The following is a 23,161-nucleotide window of genomic DNA, read 5'->3' as shown; positions in this document are numbered from 1 at the left end:
ACCACAAGTGATGGACCACCCCTCAGTTTCCAATTCTTTGCCACTACAAAAAGAGCTGCTAAAAATATTTTGGTACAGGTGGGTCCTTTTCCCTTATCTCTGATCTCTTTTAGATACAAACCCAGTAGTACTATTGCAGGGTCAAAAGGTATATGATAGTTTCATGACCCTTTGAACATAGTTCCATATTGGTGAGCATGGATTTTCAAAGGCTATGCCAATAAAACTCAAGCTTGGGTGTGTCCTGCCAAGTTTAAAAGGCTGTATAGAGGTCTCACAGAATTTTAGATATGTTCTAATTAGGAAGAGTTTGAATGGGAAGGTTCACAGAGAGAAACTGCAGTTTGTTGGCCAGAATATCATATTGTTGTCTTAGTGATTTTAGGAAGCGATTTGTATGTTGTAACAGTCTAGGGCATTGATGGCAAACCTTTTAGAGACTGAGTGCTAAAACTGCAACCCTCTGGCATTCTCTAGCATGCATGCCATAGGTTCACCAACATGGGTTTAGGGCAATTTTGAATCTTTGGTTTCCTATACAGAGGGATAAATGAAAAAGCAAGAAATAATAATACTCATTATGTTTATCTAAACAAACCAAATGAGCAAGTAGTAATATTATAATCTCTGCAGGTAAGTAATTGGAAAAAATTGGAAAAATAAGAAGACTTCCTTTCTTATTATCTAATTATTTAAATTATCTAAAAAATCTATTATATATCTAAAATAACTATCAGTAGCTTGCTTTTTAAAATTGCCTTTAAATGTACCATTGAATATATTCTTATTTCTTCCGTCTTTAAAAAGAAAGCATTATACTTGGGTAGACTTCCTACAGTGCATTTTAAAGAAGGTTTTGAACTCCTAACAACATAATTTTCAATAAAAATTGAGGATACAAGGAAAGCAATTACTTCAAACTTTACAAAAAAATGTGATTTTATTAGAATTTTACTGTGTACTTTTCACATTGGTTCAAGCTTTCCTTATATTTATTTCCCCATAGCAATTAATTCAGTTCAGTAAGTTTTTAATCAAACCTCTACTGTGTGCTAGGCACTGTGCTAATTTCTGGGGTTAAATAGAGATTTTAGATAAATCCAGCATTTGTTGTGTGGTCAGTTGTATAATAACTAAGATAAACATTAAGGGCCTGCTGTGTTGCGTAGTACTGTAGTATTTGAAGTTTAAAAAATGGCTCTAATACTTAGTGAATTTTGTTTAAAACAAGGGTGTCAAAAGCAAGCAAGGTGGTATACAAGATCAAGGTAGTGAAGACCATCTCTGGGACCCAGAAAAGGTCTATTAGAGAGGATCATATCTAGCTGGACACTGAAGAATTAGTAGTGTTATAAATTAGCAAAGATAATCAAACAAATAGTGTTTATCTGTAGGAAGACAGACTAATGTACTATCTTGGTATACATGTAAATTAGCACAATTCTTTAAAAATTATTTGGAATTATGTGGAAAAGTTGTCTTTTGACTCTGTGAAAAGGGCAAATATATAAAAAGACCCTACATATAACAAAATGTCCATAGCAGAGCTTTGGTGTAAGAAACATAAACTAATTGCAGAATGAAAAAGAACAGGTAAAGATAATGATATATTTGAATTTAGGTTAAATGCATTATATTCCTCTATAACTAACATTAGTGTTCTCTTGATAGAAATGTGGGAGATTACCAGTGCAGAATCACTCCTATGCTGCCACATTAGATTCATATGTGTTCTGGGTTTTTTTTTTGTTAGTTTTCTTTGTTAGAAGGATGAGTTCGTTTAGGGGTGGGAATATGGGATAAGGGGAAGGAGGTAGAGATAGCATAAGTAATAAAGGTATTTGAAAACAAAACTTATTTTTAAAACAAGTGTAGACATTAAATAGGTTGAGAGCTTTCCAGGAATAGGGAATGATTCAATTTGAACAATTAGTCAGCATCCATTTAAGTGCCTACTATGTGCTGGGCACTAAGCACCGGGAATATAAAGACCAAAAAATCTCAATAGTTATTTTCCTTAAAGATCTTTTCTTTCTCCCTCTGTGTGTGAAGTGGGGGAATGATGAAGATAATAAAGCTAAGTAATACAAAGTATATACACTTAAATAATTGAGGTGGGGAGGGGAGAGGAAAGGTCTCAGAAGTTGAGTTTTGAAGGAAACTGAGGAATCTTAAGAAGTTGGAATAAGGCCTAAGTGTGTTCTAGGCATGGGGAACAGACTGTATTGGTACAGAGAGAGAAGATGGGATGGCCTGTATCTTGTGAAGGACTTGAAATGCCAAACAGGAATCTGTATACCAGAGACAAGAGAGAGCCAGTGGAACTTTTTGAACAGAGAAGTAACAAGAAAGTGATTAAGCAATGTTGGTTTGATAGGAGGTTGGACTGAAGTAGGGAAAGCCTAGATAAAGTAGGACCAGTGAGGAAGCTTTCAAAGTATGAATTCCATTTCAGAAGTGATGAGGACCTAGACAAAGGTATGGTGTGAATGTGTGTATAGAGAAAAGGATCTGGTACAGGAGATTCTAGGGAGGAACAAGTGACAATATTTGGGAGCTAATTGAATGTGGTCTGATTTCAGGGTTGCAAGTCTGGGTGACAGAAAGAATGGTACTGTACTCAATAGAAGTAGGGAAGGGTAGGTAGAGTGGGGGGGCTTTGGGGAAAAAAGAACAAATTCTTCATTGGATTTGTTGAGTTTAATATTCCTGCAGTGGTGGTATAAAACTGAAGGCTGCATATATTGGCTTAGAAACTTACAAATTACAATATCTATGTTGTACTTTTTCCCTTATTTCACTGAACATTTCTCAATGACTTTTTAATCTACCTCAGGCTACCTCATTTGTGAGCAGCAATCTGACCAACACTTCTGGCCTACATGACATCCAGTGGAAAATGTTCAACTGGTGATTGGTGATGCAGAATTGGAACTTGGGATTAGTTCTAAATATATAGCTCTGGGACTCATTTTCCTGAGACAAATAGTATACTTTTATTAAGCATCTCCTTTGTGCATAGGAATTAAGTTTCTGATCTCCTAGAGATAACAAGTTAATGAAGAAGACAACATGAAAATAACTGCAAACTAAGATATATACAGGATAAAATTGGAGATAATCAGCAGAGGAAAGGCACTAGCCTTAAGGAGGCTGAGACAGTGGAATTAGGAAAGTCAGTCTGCAAAAGGTTGTATTTTTTTAGCTAAGGCTCAAAGAAAGTCAAGAGGAGGGGAGAGAGAATTTTAGGTATAGAAGATAGACATTGGAAATGCAAGGAGTTGGGAGATGGGGAGAGTTTTTTGCTAAGAACATCAAGGGGGCTGTTATAATTAGATCATAGAGTAGGTGGGGGAAAGAAGGCATAAGAAGATTGAAAAGATAGGAAGGGCCAGGTCATAAAGGTCTTTAAAAGCCAAACAGAGGCTTTATATTTAATCCTGGAGGTATGGGAAACCACTGGTATTTATTGGATGGTAGGCCTGGATGACATGGTCAGGTCAGAACAATGCTTTAGAAAGATCACTTTGCTCATTCTAGAGTGTCCTGGTGCAGGAACTTTGAGACAAAGGATACCATGAGGCTTTTGCAAAAATCTTAGTGTGAGATGATGGACTGCAACAGGGTGGTAGCAGTGTCAGGACAGAAGGATGTGTATGTGAGAGAAATGTAGAAGTCCATAATTTTAATAAGGAAATTAGCCAGGGCTGGAGGGAGTTGGGGGGGGTTAGGAGGAGTAATGAGTTCAGTTTTGTATGTGCTGACTTTTTAAGATGTCTACAGGAGATAAAGTTTAATATGTGCTATAAGCAGGTAGAGATTGTCTAGAAATAATTCAACCTCCTGGTAGCTAATGAGGTCACCTAGGAAGGGAAAGGGGAAGACAGCCTATTATTTATTTTATATGGTAGGTGTGGTATAAGCAAATAGAGGGCTAGGCTCAAAGTCAGGAAGACCTAGGTTTAAATCCAGCCTCTGGTACTAATTAGCTCTTTGCCTCAGTTTTCTTGTATGTAAAATGGGGGTGGTGGTTATGAGGATCAAATGAGAAAATAATTTTAAAGTGTTTAGCATAGTGCCTGGTACATAGTATGTGTTATATAAATGTTAATTATTATTATCATTGTTATTCTTTTAGTAGGCACAGGGAATCATTGAAGGAGGTATGATCTATCTATCCTTAAGGAAATCCACCTAACTAAGCCTAACTTTAACCTCTTCAGTAAATAACATATGTTGGGCTGCTTTCTTTCTATAAGGAAAATTACATTTCTTTTTGTTAAATATGAATACATTTTTTGCTAAAAATTCAAGAGTGTAAATTTTCACATGCTATACTTCAGTTAAACATGTCTATGAATGTGGTGCAGGGGAAGAGAATGCAAGACTTGGAGTCAAGGAGCCTGAGTTCCAATTTTACCTCAGGCACTTAATAGCTATATGACCCTGGACAAGACATTAACCTCTCTTATGTCTGTTTTCTCAGGATCAAATGAGTTTTATTTTATATAAAATCCTTTGCAAACCTTAAGGAGCTATATAAATGCTAGCTATGGACCAAATCAAAGCCCATCTCTGACTCTAGAAGCTTAGATTTTTCTTTTGCTGCCAACATTAATTTCAAGGATACATTTGAGTTGTGAATATTTTACTTTTGACCCAGTTGAGGATTTCCAACTATAGGGCCTGGAAAATTCAAGGCCTGCTTAGGCATTCAGTTTGAGGTTAGAAGTAATCAAATTTCACTAGATGCATTCCTTGAATTCCTAGGAACAGATACCCTCAACTTTTCCTCTATACAATGAGTGACATTCAGGTGTCTAGGAAAGACTGGAAAGTATCATAGTCCAAATCTTTCAGTTAAAATCACACTATACTTTAAATGCCTTGGATTGGACTTGTCATTGTATTTTATTATTTCCTTAAAGAAAAAGAAATTCTACTTTCCCTGTGTTTTGAGCAGTATCTGATTTTACTTTTTTCTAAAAAAGAGTTCTGGTGTCAGCCTCATTCTTTAAAGCTATGAATCCAGTTTTCGGTTGAGTATTTTATTTGGTTTCAAAACATTTTCAATACTACTTCTGTTTATCTTTCCTAGAATTGTTAAATGGTATGTAAATAGTAAATAGTAAAAGCATGTAAAAACTAAATAAGAAAGTTAAGTTTAATTTATGATTTTAACTTTTATATTATGGTCTATTTTCAAGACAATTCAGGGAAATGTCTGTCAGAAGGAGTATTGTATAATACAGTATTCACCATCTATATATATATATATATATAGATGGTGAATACTTTTCTTGCATTTCATTTAATTTAAACTACAGTGTTTTATATGTAATTGGGAAAATAAAATATCATTAAAAAAGTAAACTACGATGTTCCTTAACCTGGAATATATTTATTTACCAGCTCTGAAACTTTTATTTATATAAAATAGGTGTTAGGGAAAAAGATAAGTATCTATTTACATTATTATTTGCTTTTATTTATTTATTGTTGTTGTTATTATTATTATTTTAAACCTTTACCTTCTGTGTTGGAGTCAACATTGTGTATTGGCTCCAAGGCAGAAGGAGTAGTAAGGGCTAGGCAATGGGGGTAAGTGACTTGCCCAGGGTCACACAGCTGGGAAGTGTCCGAGGCCAGATTTGAACCTAGGACCTCCCGTCTCTAGGCCTGGCTCTCAATCCACTGAGCCACCCAGCTAACCCCTGCTATTATCTATAATATTATTGATTATTTATAGTACTAGCAGGAAAAATCTTTTAAAAAACTTTTTTTTGAAAATTCTAAATAATAGTGCAGAAGTTGGAAAAACAGCAGCTTGAAATACTGTGGTTCTATATGAAATAATTTAAGCAAAAATCAATTTCATCTTTTTTTTTTCTTTAAATGGGCAAATCTGGAAAGAAATAAGGTATTTTATTCTTATTTATGTTCCTACTTATGAAAAATCTAGATTTAGCTATAACCTATCATATGAATCACCCTATATTAAGCAAATATATTGTGTCCTTTCTTTAAAATAAGGCACTTAATACATTTTAGTGTGATTAATTTAATTGCATCAAGATTTTATATTAGATTAGACTTCTTTTTATGAAATTGGGAATTCCTGCTGGGCTGAGATTTATTTTGTATATTCCATGTCTAGATAGATAACTCTGACTCTAAATAGGCAAAACAAGCTCTAAGGTCAGTTTCAGCTTTTAAAATTTATAAGAGCCAATGATTTATGACTGACTTCCCATTATTTAGGGTTTGTCATGGGGAAAGAAGGAGTCTTGGCCTTTGATTTCTTTGGTATAAGAAACTCCCTTCTTGGGTACAGATTGGCCATTATTCTGTAATAGACTTAGAAAATACATATGTATTTTTAACCCTTACCTTCCATCTTAGAATCAATACTATGTATTGGTTCTAAGGCAGAAGAGCAATAAGGACTAGGCAATGGGGGTTAAGTGACTTGCCCAGGGTCACATAGGTAGGAAGTGTCTGAGGCCTAGGACCTCCCATCTCTAGGTCTGGCTCTCTCAATCCATTGAGCCACCCAGCTCCCCCTAAAGCAACTCTTAGAGTTCTGCCTTTTACTCATCAGATTGGCAAAAAGAGAAAAGAAGTGTTGGGGGTGGGGATGGGGGAGCTTTGGGGAAAGGGATTCAGTAGTATACTGTTAATAGAGCTATAAACTGGCATAGCTATTCTGGAAAGCAGTTTGGAGCTATGTCCCCAAAAGTTACTAAACTTTAATTTAATAATACCTATACTAGACCTATTACCCAAAGAGATCAAAGAAAGTGGAAATGGACTCCTATTTATTAAAATATTGTACCAAAAAGTGGTATGCCAAAACAATCAAAATTAAAATTTACATCCTTTTTATTAAAAAAAAGTTGTTACTAAGACAAAATAAGAGTTTCTTTAAAAAAACAATTCTTGCCCTCAAATAACTTAATCTAGTAGTGTAAAAATTAAATTATAATCTCTAGTAATAGAAATATATTTTGTGGAAGTTTATTAAAGATCATTAAAAATCAAGGAATAAAGAAAATACAAAATAAAAACCACATACCCATGGCTGGTTAGCCATTTTTCAAATTTTCCTCACCTTACCACTATTACTGCTGTTGCTACATCATGCAAGAAGAGAGCCTCAATGCCCACGCCCTTTATCCTCTTGCCTACAGGAAGTACATAATGACAGGAAGTCAGTGGGCTCTTGGGATATGTAGTTCTTTTTTTAGGGTAATAGATTTTCAATTATACAGTAGGCAGTTCAAATATACACCACAAAAGCACAATAGAAAGAAGCCCAAAATAAGCCTGGATGTTCTTTTTTTTTCCATAACTGTATTAGCTTAAAATTTTTATTTATTTTTTTCAGTTACATATAGAATGACAATTGTTTCTACATTTTGAGATACAGACGTTTTTCCTTCCTTCCCCACAGCAGTAAAGAGCTGATAAAGGTTATACCATTACTTTCATGCAATACATATTTCCATATTGTTCTTGTTGTGATAGAAGACACATATCCCCCCCCCCCCCCCAAAAAAAAAAAGATGTTTCTATCAGTTCCCTTTGTAGTGACAAAGAACTGGAAGCTAAGGGGATCCTCAACAATCAGAATGGATAAGCAAATTATGATTTTTGAATGTAGTGGAGTACTGTAATACCATAAGAAATTATGAAAAGAGCAGTTTTGGGAAAAGAAGTATGGTTTGTATGAACTGATAAAGAAGTAAGCAGAACCAGAACAGTTTTGATAATAAAACATTTTTAAAAAGATAGACAGTTTTGAAAGATTTAAGAATTCAGATCAAGTCAGTGACCAGCCATGATTCCAGAGGTCAAAAGATGTTTCCTGGTTCTTGATAGAGAGGTTATGGACTAAGGCCAATGCAAGAATTTATTTTTCTTGATTTTACATATTTTATAATGGGATTTGAGGTGTTTTTGTTTATTTTTGTTTTCAATTGGGGGTAAAAGTAGGAGGGAGAAAAAAACTGATATGATTGAAAATAAATTTAACATAATCTTAAGGCATTGCTAGTATACACTTAAGTGACTTTCCTGTGGTCAGTCATTTAGTCTATATTTCAGAGGCAGAACGGATTTTCCTGACTACAGGCTGGGAATTATGTCTGTGCAACAGTATAACTATCATATGCTATGCAAGATATTCCATGAAAGTCCAGCTTAGAAGCTGCCTTTTGACATGGAAGTAACTGAATTCTGCCATATGGTAATGTATAAGTATGTGCCTTGATGGGTTCTCTCAAGCTGGAAAGACACTTTATCACATGTAACTATCTAATTTTGTTAGAGGTTCACCAAAAAGTTTTACTTTAATTCCTCTGATTTTAAAATATACAATTCTGCTTCTTCGGTAACTGAGAGAATGGTTAAAAGGAGAGCAACCATCATTTGGGCATATGACTGTAGTAGATTATTGTGGGGGCAGCTGGGTGGCTCAGTGGATTGAGAGACAGTTCTAGAGATGGGAGGTCCTACGTTCAAATGTGACCTGAGACACTTCCTAGCTGTGTGACCCTGGGCAAGTCACTGAACCCCACTGCCTAGCCCTTACCACTCTTCTGCCTTAGAACCAATACACAATATTGATTCTAAGATAGAAGGTAAGGGTTTTTTAAAAGATGATTATTATATAATAATAATTAAATATGAGAAATTGAGAGGAACATGAGATTCTTCATATGAACCATTATATAGTCAGAACCCAAAGAATAGTAACTACAATAGCTACAAAATGTAAACAAAAACAACACAGCAGGGAAACCAAACTCTCAATAATTATAATAACTTCTTGGTCTTAAGGAAATCTACCTCCTTCCTCCTAGCCAAAACTTGGGGCTAAATGTTTCCTCTTTTAGGTGTGGTTACTGTTTGTTTTGTTTTGTTTTGATCAACTATTTTCTTTGTTGCAGTATGTTAGTTTGGGATAAGAGACTGCGCTCTATCCAGAAATTGATGTAAAAATCAAATGCCATAATATATTTAAGAAAATTAGGAATATGGTGCCAAAAAAACCTCCAGTAATATGGTGACAATGATGATGGCCTTAGAGTCAGGGAATCCCAGGTTTTAAAACAGGCTCTAAAACTTACTGACCTGTGCAAATATAGACAGGAAACTCTATCTTAACTATAGACAAGTAATACACCCTTTCTGAGTTTCCATTCCTTTATAATTTGTAATATGGGGATAACCATGTGCCAAGATTGGCATAAAACAATTGTTAAATTTTTGGTGTGAGCATCTATACATCTGAAATCCGCAACTGCTACAAATCAGGGATGGATTTATTATTTTTTTGATGATTTTGACCAGTGATGGGGAACTGGAATCCTCACACCACATGTGAGTCCCCCTCCTTACCCCAGACAGTGAGGGAGGAATAGCTTCCATTGGGCTTCTGGGCAGAGGAGCGGGTGATGTGAGAAATGTCCTCAGGTGTGTGTGGAAAGGGGGAAGGAAGCAGCCCCCTCCAACATGCTCTGGCATATATGCCATAAGTTCGCCAACACAGGTCTAAATGATGTCAAACACTTGACTCCCCACACACTCCACAATGCTATCTAAACCCAGTTAAAATGTACTTAGGAAAATATTTAACAAAATAAATAAATTTAACTAAATAAAAATATAGCAAAATAGAAAACTTAAAACTGTTAATATACTGCCTGCTAGAATCCTTACGTACAGAGGGGACCCCATTTCTATTTTAATTTGACATTTAAACTTAAGAAAATGTTAAGGCAGATTAAACTTTAAAAATATGTACTATAGCCCATATGAAAAGCTGGTTGTTAAACATTTCTTAGAACACCATTAATTATCCTGGATGACACTTGCTATACCTACCTCACATAGAATCGTTGTGATCAAAGTTATTTCATAAACATTAACATTATATATGTGAGTTGTAATAGCAAAAGCAATGCTTTTTTAAACAACCACTGATGTAACTTGGTGCTCTTAATATGTAATATTTGTTCAGTGGCCAAGGAATTGGCAAACTTCTGGAGGAAATGGGCCACGTTCATAATGATTTTCACTATGAGCAAAACCAGGTGATTACACAGTTGAAGCTGAATTGAAGAATAGCTCTAGACCATCATGCAAAGCATATGGATTTGGCTTTATAATGTGTTAAAGCCATGAGAAAAGTCATTTGGTGAGACAGTTGGCCACTCATTTGTCTTGCAGCATTCCCAGCAAGCACTGTTGAAGCAAACAGGCTGGTGTGAAGACTGCAGCTCGTGTACTAAATCTGTTGTAAAGGATGGAGAATTGTAGAAAATATTTAAAGAATTCAGTCATGACAATAGATCCTACACATAAAATCAACAGATGGAAATGGAGTCATACCTGAAATCTAGGTCATGTGACCTTGATCCAATCACTTAATCCTTCTGGGCCTCAAATTTCCTTACCTGTAAAATGAGGCATGTGGGCTAAACATTAAAATCCCTTCCAGCTTTAAAACCGTGATTTTATTTATGGTGTTTTTGATGCCAAAAAAAGGCACAAAATGGAAGTGGCAAAACTGTATTGGGGAATGAGTTTTGGAATCAAAGAGAAATCAGGGTTTCTTCTATTATATCACATTACTGTTCTGATAGTTCCTATAAAAATGAGATGGTTTCAATACCATAAGTTTTTTTCAATGCTGAATGTATATATTATATCATAATTATAAATGTTCTTGCTCCTTGAACAATGATTCCCAAGTGCATTTTTAATCTGCTCTAGTCATTTGTTTTAAACTAAGTTCTGTTGTCATCAGTAGTCCAATGTCTTTCAGTGAATGATGATGTACTTTTAATTTCATAAAGTGAATTTCCAAACCTTTTTGGTTTTAGTTAGTATTTTCATATAATGTTAATAATCTAGCTTTTAATGATTTATACATTAGCTATAAACAAAACATTTTTACTGCGCTAATTGTTGATTGGGTTTTTTTAATAATTGAAAATTTTTTTAATAGGCTCATAAGTGAAATGGTGAATGTTACATACATCTTGATTTATTAGCACAATAAATTTGTCATGGTAGTAGCAACAACACCCTTCTTGTCTACATCCTTTTAAAATTTTTCTCTTCTTTATGTTTTTTAAATGTTTCATTGACATTCATTTATTTTCTTTAGCACCTCCTCACTTCTCTTTTCTAGCAAATAAATTAGAGCAAAGCAAAAATTAGATATATCTGAAATGTTTGTCTCATTTTGCACCCCTTCAAGGCACCTCTTTGCCTAGCGGTGAGAACCATAATCCATCATCTGTCTCTGGAAGTTGGGATGGTCAGTTGCATTGGTCAGAGAGTTCTTAGGTATTTTTAAGTTGTCTTCCTTTGTAGTGTTATAGTAGTATAAATTGTTACTAATTATTGTTTCTTCTATACTTTGGTTCTACCTTTAATTCTATAAATATTTATTAATTTTCCACAAGGTGGAAAACACTATGAGGTTACTAGGAAGAAGAGATAGAAAGTATGACCTGGTGTTTGCTGTAGTAGAGTATAAAGTATCCCCAGCAGAGAATGAAAACTTATTTCTGTAATCTTTCTAATGTAATTTTAAGAGGCTCTTAGAGTTATTAATTTGATATATTTGATCCCCCCCATAGAATATGGAATTTATACAACTGGGTACTTTGGCCTCAAACTTTTTTCAATATGTAGTAGTGATTAAAGCACAGCTAAGAGAGAACAGCTTTTACTATATGAAATAAAATAATTTATGACTTGGTAAAAATTTAATCAATCTATAAGCTTCTATTAAACACCAGCTATGTATTAGGCACTGAATACATGGTTTCTTCTTCAAATCTTTCCCACATCCTTCCCTTCCTTTTATTTACTCACATAACTGCTCCCCTGGAATAGCCTGGAATACTGTAATAGTCCGGTGGTTGGGCTTCTGCTTCGTCTCTCCTACACTCCCATTTTGTCTTCATTCAGATGCTGAAGTCATTTACCTAAAAGGTAGGATATGACCATGTAAACCCCACCCCAACCCCTCCCAGGCTCAATAAACTCCAGTGGTTTAGTTACCTGCAGGATCAAATATAAAATCCAATACTTCACAGCTTCCCTCTTTTTCTTTATATGGTCTGCCCTGAATGCCTAGAAAACTTTGACTCCTCAGCACCTCTTAGCTTCCTTCAAGATATAACTCAAGTTCCATCTTCAGTAAATGGCCTTTCCTAAGTCCTTCCCCTTCTCCCAGTGCCTTCTCTCTGAGATTACTGTTGGTTTATGTTGTGTATATATCTTGTGTGTACATACATGTTATTTGACCCATTACAGTGTTAGTTCTTTGCGGGTCTGGATGGTATTTTTACCTTTCTAGTGCCTGACACCTAATAAGCTCTTAAATGCTTGTTGACTAAAATACAAAAATAACAGTCCTTTTACTCAAGAAGCTTACATTTTACTGGAAGAAATTTGTTTACACATATACAAATAAAGGATATATACTAATAATATTATATATGTAACATATAATATATACTAATAAATACAACATAGTTGGCTGGGGGGGGAGGGGGGATAAGAAGACATGGGAGAAAGGCCTCATAGACAAACATTTGAGCTGGACTTTGAAAAGAGCCAGAAGTTCTGAGGGACAGGGGTGAGGAAGAAGAATGTTTGAATCTTTGTAGCCTATGGGGCACTTTATGCAGTATATGGAGACGGGACGGAAAGTTGAGCAGTTAGGTTGGAATCCAGATTGGTTTGTTATTTATCCTAGAAGTAATAGAAAACCATGGCAGCTACTTGTAGATCAAGGGTTTTGAATGGTTAGACTAGTGCTTTTGGTATACCAGTTGGGTTGTTGTGTTAGGAATGTACTGGAGAGGGGGATTCAAGGAAAACATTTGTGTTACCAAGTATGAAATAATGCAAAATTTTAGATTTGGAATCAGAGGACTTAGGTTCAAGTGTCACTGTCTTTGTCTTCAAGTAAGTCCCTTTATCTCTGATAGACCTTCAGTTTTCCCATCTTTAAAAATGAGAGGACTAAACTAAATGACCTCCAAATGCCCTTCCAGCTCTTGATTTATGATTTTTATAATACTATGTCATACTCCAAAGCAGAGAGAGACAAGATTGGGAACAAGATTGGCAACTAAAATAATTGGGCATAAAAGGGTCAAACTGGACTTTGATAGTGCTCAGGAACTAGTGTCCAGATGGGTACCAGTAAGATAAAAAACTGGGCAAGCAGTTGGCACAGCAAATGAGGTACTATAACAGTAGCACTTTAGTGAGGCAGCTGTTTTATACTCAGCTCTGATTATTTTCTATTTTACTATCAATCTTGTATAAACTTTTTCAACACACATAACTCAAATGGGAAGTGTCGTGTGTTTCCTGATGGGATAGAAACTAACTCAAGGACATGTCTAGTCTTGGCTCTGTTATAATTGTTTTGAGGTAGCATATATATGTTTTTGAGGTATTATATGTATATATATATACACATATACATATATATATATATATATGTTTTGAGGTAGCATAGACTATGTATGAAGAACTAACTTCAGTCATATTTGGTTCAGTTCCTATCTCAAAGATACAAAGATACCTGCTTTGTATACTCCCTTTTCCCTAGTCTCTTAACCTTTCAGTGGCCTAGGTAATTTTATAAGACTAAGATGTGCATCACTTGCTTATTATTGACAGAAGACAGATCTTCATGATTCATCTAGGAAAGTATAGTACAGATATTCCTTCCACCTTGAGACTTTCCCCATCACTGTTTTGATATATCACAGGTCAGCATAAGAAATTAAATACGAATTTTTGGGAAGTTTTGTAGAAGCCCACAATGACATGTCAGGGCAAGCAAACACCAAGACAGTTAGAAACTTAGAAATGCATAAAATGTATGTATATTGTTATATAATATCAATGTATTTTATCTTTTAATACCATAAATTAGTTTCTTTTTTAAAGTTAAATTAAATAAAAAGTTAAAGTTTGCAAAAAGAACCCAACAGCTAGCAGATAACAGACTAGAAATGTATAGATATCTTTAAAAATTTTATTAACTCATAAATACTGTAAGCAACCTATTAAAGAAAAAAAAATCAGACTTCTGATACAAAGGGAAGACCAAAAAATTTTACCCAGATTTTCCAGCTGGGGGGTGGTGTGGTGGGGGAAAGACAGACCTGGACTTTCAGTGTTCTATACCTGTATTTTCCCACCCTTATAAAGAAAAGGAGCAGATATATTCTTTGTCTTTTCTTTGAAGCTTGGGTTTCAATTATATGATGTTCACTTATGATTTTTTCTTTCCATTTATGCTGTTGGCAGTGTAAATCTTATTTTCCTGGTTTTTCTTCACTTTGTATCTGTTATATTTCAATATTTTTAATCATGAAATCCTAATCTTAAGAAAATATCAATATAAAAATATTTTTAAAGAAAACAAAAAAATTTAAAGAAATAAGTTCTGGAAAAATGAAAGCTTTTTAAAGTAAAAAATTATTTTTCAGAAATATTTCTAAATCTATTTGGTGGCAATCTTCTCTTACTAATAGATAATGAAAGTGGGTGTGGTTGCCATTTGTTACTGTTGGTTTAGTCACTTGGGGAAAAATTTTAGTATAGAGCAAAGTGATGATTTTACAATGTGATGGCTTAAATATATATTTTGTTAGAATACTAGAACTGCAGATGATAGTGATATCAGTTGTTAGCAGAAGAAAATACAAATGTTACTATGGGAAATATTTGGATATTGGAACTCTTATAAGTTCATATGCATAAAGTTGATTCTGTTGGAAAGAAAGTGGAATTGGGTCTTAAGTCATCTGTACTGATTAAAAAGTAAACCTTAGGGGCCACTTAGTGACTCAGTGAATGAGAGCCAAGTCTAGAGACAGGAGGCCCTAGGTTCAAATGTGACCTCAGACACTTCCAGCTATGTGACCCTGGACAAGTCACTTAACCCCCATTGTCTAGCCCTTACATATTGATTCTAAAGTGGAAGGTAAGGGTTTAAAAAAAAAAAAAGATAAACCTTATGTAGTGATCACCTTGAAATAATTTGTTTTTGTCTTTTTCCATTTGGCAAAGTTAGAAGATTAAGGAATCTTGAATTGATCTTATCTTTTTATTATTTGCAAGCTTAGAGTATATTATTTACATATAGTAAATCATGTGTGACTGAAATTCTGCATAGCAAAATTTTTGTTCTGATATCAAATATATTCCTTTTTTTTTTACTTTTTTTAATACTTTGAAGTCTTGTGATTATTTTAGTTTATTCCAGTGTTCAAGGGAATCTCTCTTGAGTAAATTTTTACTACTTCTCTTCTAAGCTATTCCAATTCTTTCCTCAAGAACTTTTTTTAATCTCTTTAATTTTTTTCCTAAGTATTGAGGTAGTCCTTATTTTAAAAAATCCTTATTTTTCTTCATCTTTCAGTGTGGAGTTGCTATGGTAGTTCTTACTCTCCAAACTTCTAGATTTGATATTGATGGATATTGTCTTTCATTTTCTTAACTTTCTGATTTGGAGGCTTGTATCAGGGCTGTATTCTTTGCTTTTGGGAGGGGTGGTTAGCTGATTTTTTTCATGCCCTAGAACTCTGCTTCTTTTTCTGACAGATTAAGCCAACTATATCTTCAGGGCCCTCTCTAGTTTCTCAAGACTGATCTCTTGATCCACTCTCCAAAACTCCTAGGCTCCTGGGGCTTTCTCAAGGGAGTCTTCCATTCTTGATTCCTTTAGACATAGAGCTTAGCAGGGTACATGCTTCCTGACTTGGTTGGAGCTGGCTAAAACCCATTCTCAGAAGCTTCCAGGCTTCTATTAGACCTACTATATAGTTCTGGAGTGGAAGAAGTCACTGTAGTTTTCCATTGAGTTTCTTGATCATTATTCAATCTAGTATTAAAAACTTCAAGATTTTGCTATCTTAATCAATGAAAGCTACTGGGTCTTCAATAAATAAGATCTGCTTTGATAAGAAAGTACATCCTGCTTCTATGTAGTAGTTGTCTTAAGTTGGAGGTCTGTAGTATTTGTAATTTGGTAGAAATTAAATACTTGTTTTATGTATATCTGTCTAGACCAAGTTTCTAAGCCCTCATTGAATTGCTTCCTATTAAATATTCTTTTTTACTTATTTGGAATGTTAAATCTTTAGCCTATTTTGAGAATTGCTAAGTGAGCTGAAGGTGTCGATCAAATTTTATTTGCCAGACATCTATTAATCAAAGTTTATTTTAAATATATATCCTTCTTTAGTCCTGTCATTTTAGATCATCCCCTTAGTATCTTTTAATATATATTTAGTACTGAGGGATCTTATGAGCTTCATCTCCTCCATATGACCTGATAGAGGTGACATGTATAGCATGGTACTGTAGTTTTTTATTATCTAAATATATAATCACATACTTTTGTCTACTCCTGGTGGTAGGCACTGTTCCTTAGAGAGATGTAAGGAGTTGCACACTCTTACTTCCTCAGTGAGTAGATTTGGACTGGTTCCATTTCAGATGATGTGTTGTTGTGGACAGCTGCTGTAAGGGGTCTATTTGCAGCTGAAGTCAGGTCCAGATCTCTGGGGAACTTATGGTAGGCTGAAATAATTCTAGGGTCACCCAAGGATTCAATCAGTTTTGAGAGCCCTGACCTAAATGAAATATGTAGATTTTTTTTTCATATATCCTTTCTTTAGGAGCCTAAATAATAGAAAAACTATATAATGCTATTTATTCCATATTAATCCCCTTTATATACATCTGCTACTTTCCAGTCATGACCTCGTTGCCTGGAATACATGTTCTACTTGCCTCAACTTCTCAAAATCCTCGATTTTCTTCAATGTTTAATTCAGTTACCATCCCTGTGGGAAGCTTAACCTTTTATCAGTGATGGCTAACCTTTTAGAGACTGAGAGCTGCATGTGAGCCCCCTACCCGAGACAGGGAAGGGAGGAAGATCCCCCTTTGGGCTGCTGGGTAGAGGGGCAAGTAAAGTAAGAAATGTTCTCAGGCACTAGTGGAGAGGATTGGGGGGTGTTGTAATGAAAGAGCCAGACCCTGAGCTAATAAACACAGCCCACTATATTAACACAGGACAGGTTTTGGATTTAATAAACAAGGAAAGTTGAAAAGGGATTTGGGATAATATGAACAAATGTTAATCTGCCTATACCCCCAGATCTAAAAATTCCTTCACAGGGATTTCTTCTTAGTGAACTTCGAATTCTCCCTAACCCCAAATATCTAGTCTCTGATCTTAACTAAAACCCTCAACTAAAGCTCTCTTTGTTGGATTTAAGGAAAGGGTCTGTGTTAAGGCTTTGCTAGGACCAGGGAAGGTCTTAAATCCAAAAGGATCCAGACTCGATCTCACAATCTCTGTAGATGGATCAAGTTCACCAGAAACTGCCTTGATGAAATATAGCAATCAGAAAAGGATAGGATTAGCCACCAAGGAAATTTGCAGCCAACACCTCCAGAGATTCTCCAAAGAGCCAACTAACAGCCTTGGTCTCAGCCTAACCCCCTTCAAAGTTCCAGAAATCTTCCTGCTGGTCTCATGCTACTTCTCTCTGCAAACTTCAACACTTTCCTTACAACATTAGTGGTCCCCATCTGCACACATGTCATGGGTTCACCAACAAGGCCTTATATGATTTTCTCCTTGTTTTTTTCATTAATTGTTGGTTTATTTTGGTGCTCCCTCACTCTTTCTGTTCTTCCCTTTCTCCCTCCCCTCCCAGATGAGCGTGTTTATTCTTTCTTCCTTACTTACTTTAGAAATAAATTCTCTAAAGGCAGGTATTGTTTTCTAATTTGTCTTTTGTATCCCCTTCTGTGACCTTCACATATTGGGTGCTCATGTCTCAGATTGAATGTGATGATCTTAACTTTCAAGTTCTACATGTCGATATGACTTGACCAGGATTTTTTTAAAGAGCAAAGACTTAGATTCCTAGGAGACGAATTCTTGCTAGGGTATTAGTGTAACTATGCTGACTGTGTATTGGTATTCCTATGGTACAAATTTCTGATGACATCTGTTTTCTATTAAAGCCTAACACTTAAAGAGTCCAGCAAATTGTTTATAGCTTTATATGTGGGTGTCTTTAATTGCTTGACATATGTTTCTGGGGGGGGGGTCATGCTTTATGCTTTAAGTTTTAGTTCTATTTTCACATTTTTTATGGGTTTCTCAGTATGTTTGAGGTCAACCTAGGAGTAAGCTCCTGCTCCCATTCCGGCTTTCACCTAATTTACTGCCTCTGTTCATCAATTACCTTTTATGAACTTGTTTATATTTCTAACCTATTCTACTCCTGGGATTAGTGAGTCTTCTAAGTTTATTACTTATACTTTGTAAAGTCTAACATTTAAAATTTTTTCCCAAAATTAGCCTCTTTCCCAAATGATATCTTCTAATAGTTCAAATTTTGATGAACAAGGTGTACTGTTCAATTCATATGTTTTTATATTAATAGAGCTAGTCCTAAACTTAGTCTCTTAACATATCATGTATAGTTATCGTTGCCTTCTCTGGTTCTTTTTCTTATTTTCATTTGAGTTTTTAAAAAAAGTTTTTATTGAAGGGTCATTTGGGTGACTCAGTGGATTGAGAGTCAGGCCTAGAGATGGGTGGTCCTGGGTTCAAATGTGACCTCAGACACTTCCTAGCTGTGTGACCCTGGGCAAGGCACTTAACCCCCATTGCCTAGCCCTTACCACTTTTTTGCCTTAGAACAAATACATAGTATTGATTTAAGATGGAAGGTAGGGATTTAAAAAAAAAGTTTTTATTGATATAGTTTATTTTTACATTGCTTAGTCCCCTGTATTCCTTCCTGTCTCCCAGAAAGCTATTTCTTATAATAAAGAATTTTCTTTAAAGAAGAAGCAAAGAAAAAAAATTCAACAAAATCAGTCAGCATGTTTTTTGAAATGGCATATGCAGTGTCCCACAACTGTGGACTCCGGTTTCCACAATTGGAGAAAGCTCTGAATCTTCCATTTCTGTTATGTTGAACTTGAAATTTAGCAATCAAAAGTGCACAGGGTATTATTTTAAGTGAAGATTTAGATGCAACATGGTTTTCTACAAAGTTAGAATGATAGCCTCCAGGTTTCAGTAGAATTTCAAATAATGACCTTAATTTTTTAAAATTTTATTTAATTGATTAAGAAAAATTTTCCAGTTACATGATTCATGTTCTTTCCCTTCCCTCCTCCCACCCCCTCCCATAGCCAATGCTCAATTCCACTGTGTTTTAAATGTGAATGACCTTAATTTTTAAAGTGCTTTTTAAAACTGCGTATCTTTTTATTATCTACTTATTCTAGATCCCTTTTCTAGAAGTGAGGATTCTGTTATATCCTTGGGTCAATTGTTTGTTTTTTTCATCTTTACCTTCCATCTTAGAATCAATACTGTGTATTGTTTCTAAGGCAGAAGAGTGGTAAGGGATGGGCAATGGGGGTTAAGTGACTTGCCCAGGGTCACACAGCTAGAAAGTGTCGGAGGTCAGATTTGAACCTAGGACCTCCTGGCACTCAATCTACTGAGCCACCCAGCTACCCCTCAACTGTCTTTTTTTTTTTTTTAAGTCAAATTTACAATAAGAATTTATCAGAATCTCTGAATTGAGATATGTAATCCCTACACGTAGAACAAGAATCTTCTTTACAAAATACTCAGCACATGGCCCTCCACTCTGCTTGAAGAGTAGCTCCAGTAAAGGAGGAAACTCATTACTTCCCAAAACAGCCCATTCTATATTTTGAATAGCTCATGTTGTTAGGTTTCTCCTTATTTCAGTACTAAATCTGCTTCTGCAGTTCCCTCACCCCCAACCCCCTTCCTTGTAGGTCTGCCTTTTGAGGAAAATCAGAATGATCTAATTTTGACACTTGGCCATCTTGCCTTGCTGTGGACAATCTGCCTTATCAGTAGCCTTCTGCATTGTGATGCTCAAAAATAAACAAAATATTCCAAATGTGGTCTGTACTAAGATAGAGAATAGTGGATATTTTGCCTTTCCTAATGCAACCTTGTGTAGCTCTAGCTTTGGACTGTTGTTTCATATTTCTGACTCATCTGGAACTTGTAGCCCCCTGTAATAACTATATCTTTTTTTCTGACATTAAAATATTGATGATATCTTCTAGTTTTAGTTGCCTGGGCATACACCTCCAGGAACTCAATTGAATTGCCCATAGCCACAGAGATAGTATGTGTCAGAGAAAGCCCTGAACTTCCCCCCTCCTTTTTTTTTGACACCAAGGTTGACTCTATCAGCTCTGCTATAAATATATATTTTTTGTAGTTTTAAATGAGTAGAGAATATACTTGTGTTTCATTTGCTATTCTATAAAAATCCCTCTTATTTCTTATTTCTTAATGCTTCTAATGTATCGTTTCTGTATGATAGTAAAAAACATCCTAGTTGCTTTAATTTATTGTATTTACCATCTATTTAGCCATTTCTGGCCATTAGGCATTTAAATTGTGTTTAGTCTTTTATTTTGTTGCATTTAGACATAATACCAATATAAACTTTTTAAAATAAATAGTTTTTTTTTCCTTATTTTATTTCCTTGGGATGTATTTCCTAGACAATTTGGTTCAGTGAATTGATAGAATGTTGATCTAGGAGATCCTGGGGTTAGTTAGTTAGTTAATCTCTCAGTGCCCTCTCCATTTTCTTAATACTATGTTGCAGAGCAATAACCAATCTGTATTGCTAGAATTAAAAGGTTACTACTCTGAGAATTCCCTACACTGATGAAATCACAATCTGATGGAATCTAGTTTCAAAAAAGATCCAAAAATGATTCCTAATTGTAGATATACTAGTTCACAATTTTATAACCAATTGTATGGCTTTTTTGGCTTTATTACTCTCCAGAAAAGATTATGCTGTTTGCATTGCTGAGCAGACTTTCAGATTGTTCTGCTTTGATAACTTGTACTCTTCTAGTGTTCCAAAAGTCCACTTGGAAAAGACAAACCTCACTTTGTCTTGAAGGCAGTTTATTGTGGAGAAAATACAACTGAACTGGAAACCAGGTTGATGTGTGTTCTACTCCTGCTTCTGCCCTCATCAGCTCTGTAGCCTCAGGCAAACCATTTTATCTTTCTCAGTCTCTTTCCTTATATCCCAAATAAAGATATTGGACTAAATGCTGTGTAAGTAATGGACTTGACAGTGAAAATTAACCATATGCTTTAAGTTACCAACCTCTAGTATTTTCGTGTGTGTATACACATATACATACATAAAATATATTTACTTTTTTTTTTCTAACTGCATGTCAAGGTCCACATTAATATTTTCCTGTTACTTTTTTAGTCACTCTTAAAGCTTCAAGAAATCTACCTGTTGTTGGTCTCAGTCAGTTTGATATTTCATTACCTGGAATAGGTAAGGTCCGCTGTCTAATAGAATTTCTTTTTTTAGAAATAGAGACTAGACTTGTGATTTTCACTGGTATAAATAAGAAAAGTTAAAACTTTTAAGGTTTTAAAATGCTGGCTTATATTCATAGAAGTTCCCTATACCAAAACATTTAAAGGGACCTAGTTTGAGCCCTACTCTTTATTAAATTCTACAATCAAAGAAATACCCATTTATCCTTGTCAGTCAGTAAGAACACTTTCTATGTGCCAGGCAGAAGATGGTCCCTGCCTTCAAGAAGTTCACAGTAAAATGGTAAAAGGTGAGGGTGGGGAGAAGGCACTTGAATTAAAAGACTGAGACTCTTCTGCCTCTAGAAAATTGGGTTTTACCTGGCACTTGAAGGAAGCCAGGGAATTGAGGAGGGAAAGCATTCCAAGCCTAGGGGACAGCCAGAGAAAAAGTCTGTAATTAAGAGGTGGAAGTTTCTTGTGAGAAACATCAAGGAAGCCAGGTGTCACTGGTTTGAATATGCAGCACAGAGTAACTTTTAAAAGGTGGGGGAAGGGCTGAGTTGTTGTATTTGACCTTGAAAGTAATAGGGAGTCACTGGAGTTTATTGAGTTGTGGGGTGATTTGGAGATTTACTTGATTGGACCTGGGCTTTAGGAATATCACTTTGGTTTCTGAATGGAGTATAGACAAGTGGGGAGAGACTTGTGGCATACAGAGCAAACAGCCCATCTATAAACAATGTGGTCTAGTCTAAGTATGAGGAGATATGGCCCTGCACAAGGGTGGTGGCAGTATTAGAGGGGAGAAGGGAGCACTGATGTTGTATCAGATGTTTTCATAGAGAATAGTCAAGTAATAAGATGAAATTGACAGGCAACAGATTGGTGGGTAGGACTTGCTGTGATGCCTAGGTTTTGAGTCTGAATGACTGGGAGCATGGTAATACCCTGAACAGTAATAGGGAAGATTAGGACGAGAGGGAAGAGTTTGAGGGAAAGATAATGGGTTCAATTTTTGGACTTGTTGAGTGTAAGATGTCTCCTGGATAATCAGTTCAAGAGTAAGGGAAAGGAAGATGTTGGAAAGGGCAGATAGGATTTGTATGGTAATTAGCAAAGATGAAAGGAAAGATTAAATGAGCATTTATTTATTTATAGGCAGTAGGAATAAGCCACTAGCCAGGGAGAGAATGAAGATATGCAAGAAAGAACAGATAATAGAAGGGACAATCTGCTGGAGGAGATGGGATGGAATGAGATTGCTTGTGCCAGGTAGACGGAATTTACTTGACTTATCCAGGAGTAGGGCTCTCTCTTCATGTAAGATGGGTGAAGGAGAAGAGAATGGCAGAAGGCATCTTAGTGATAAGGGGAGAAGAGGGAACTCTTAGCAAATGACCTTAATTTTCCTTTGTTTCCTAATTCCTATTTTATCCCTGAAATACATTCTCAGCCATATGATGCCTCAACTTCCATAAGCCTAGTTCTAAAATTACATGTTCTTTCCTTGTTTAACTTACATTCTTTTATATTGCTAATAATTACTTCAACTTATATAGCAGTTCAAAATTTTACAAAGTATTTTTGTGGTTTCTTTAAAAATTCTTAACTATGACTTATTTTTTAGAAATTATGTTGTTTTTCTCACAGTAATTGGTTTGTGTCCAAGGAGCATAACCTTTATTAAAGATTATACAGGCTTGTTTATGGAAAGTG

General features: G+C 35.3%; 1 protein-coding gene across 3 annotated transcripts in view; it reads left to right on the top strand.

Annotated features, from left to right (window-relative positions):
• CCNYL1 (cyclin Y like 1) overlaps nucleotides 1-23,161 on the top strand; it is a 77,414-nt gene that overhangs the window by 9,395 nt on the left and 44,858 nt on the right. For 2 of the 3 annotated variants that reach the window (XR_471778.3, XM_007501846.3), the window contains exon 2: nucleotides 21,387-21,458. The exons of the other annotated variant lie outside the window; for it this stretch is intronic. Coding sequence is in view for 1 of the 2 variants with exons in the window: in XM_007501846.3 (XP_007501908.1) it covers nucleotides 21,387-21,458 (72 nt within the window). In the remaining variant the exon portion in view is untranslated. The remainder of the gene's footprint in view (nucleotides 1-21,386; nucleotides 21,459-23,161) is intronic. 3 annotated transcript variants of the gene reach the window in all.

The sequence above is a fragment of the Monodelphis domestica genome, chromosome 8 (assembly GCF_027887165.1).
Source record: "Monodelphis domestica isolate mMonDom1 chromosome 8, mMonDom1.pri, whole genome shotgun sequence".
NCBI classification, from domain to species: Eukaryota; Metazoa; Chordata; class Mammalia; order Didelphimorphia; family Didelphidae; genus Monodelphis; species Monodelphis domestica.
Note: the sequence above shows the minus strand (reverse complement) of the source record. Positions and strands in the feature narration are given on the sequence as shown.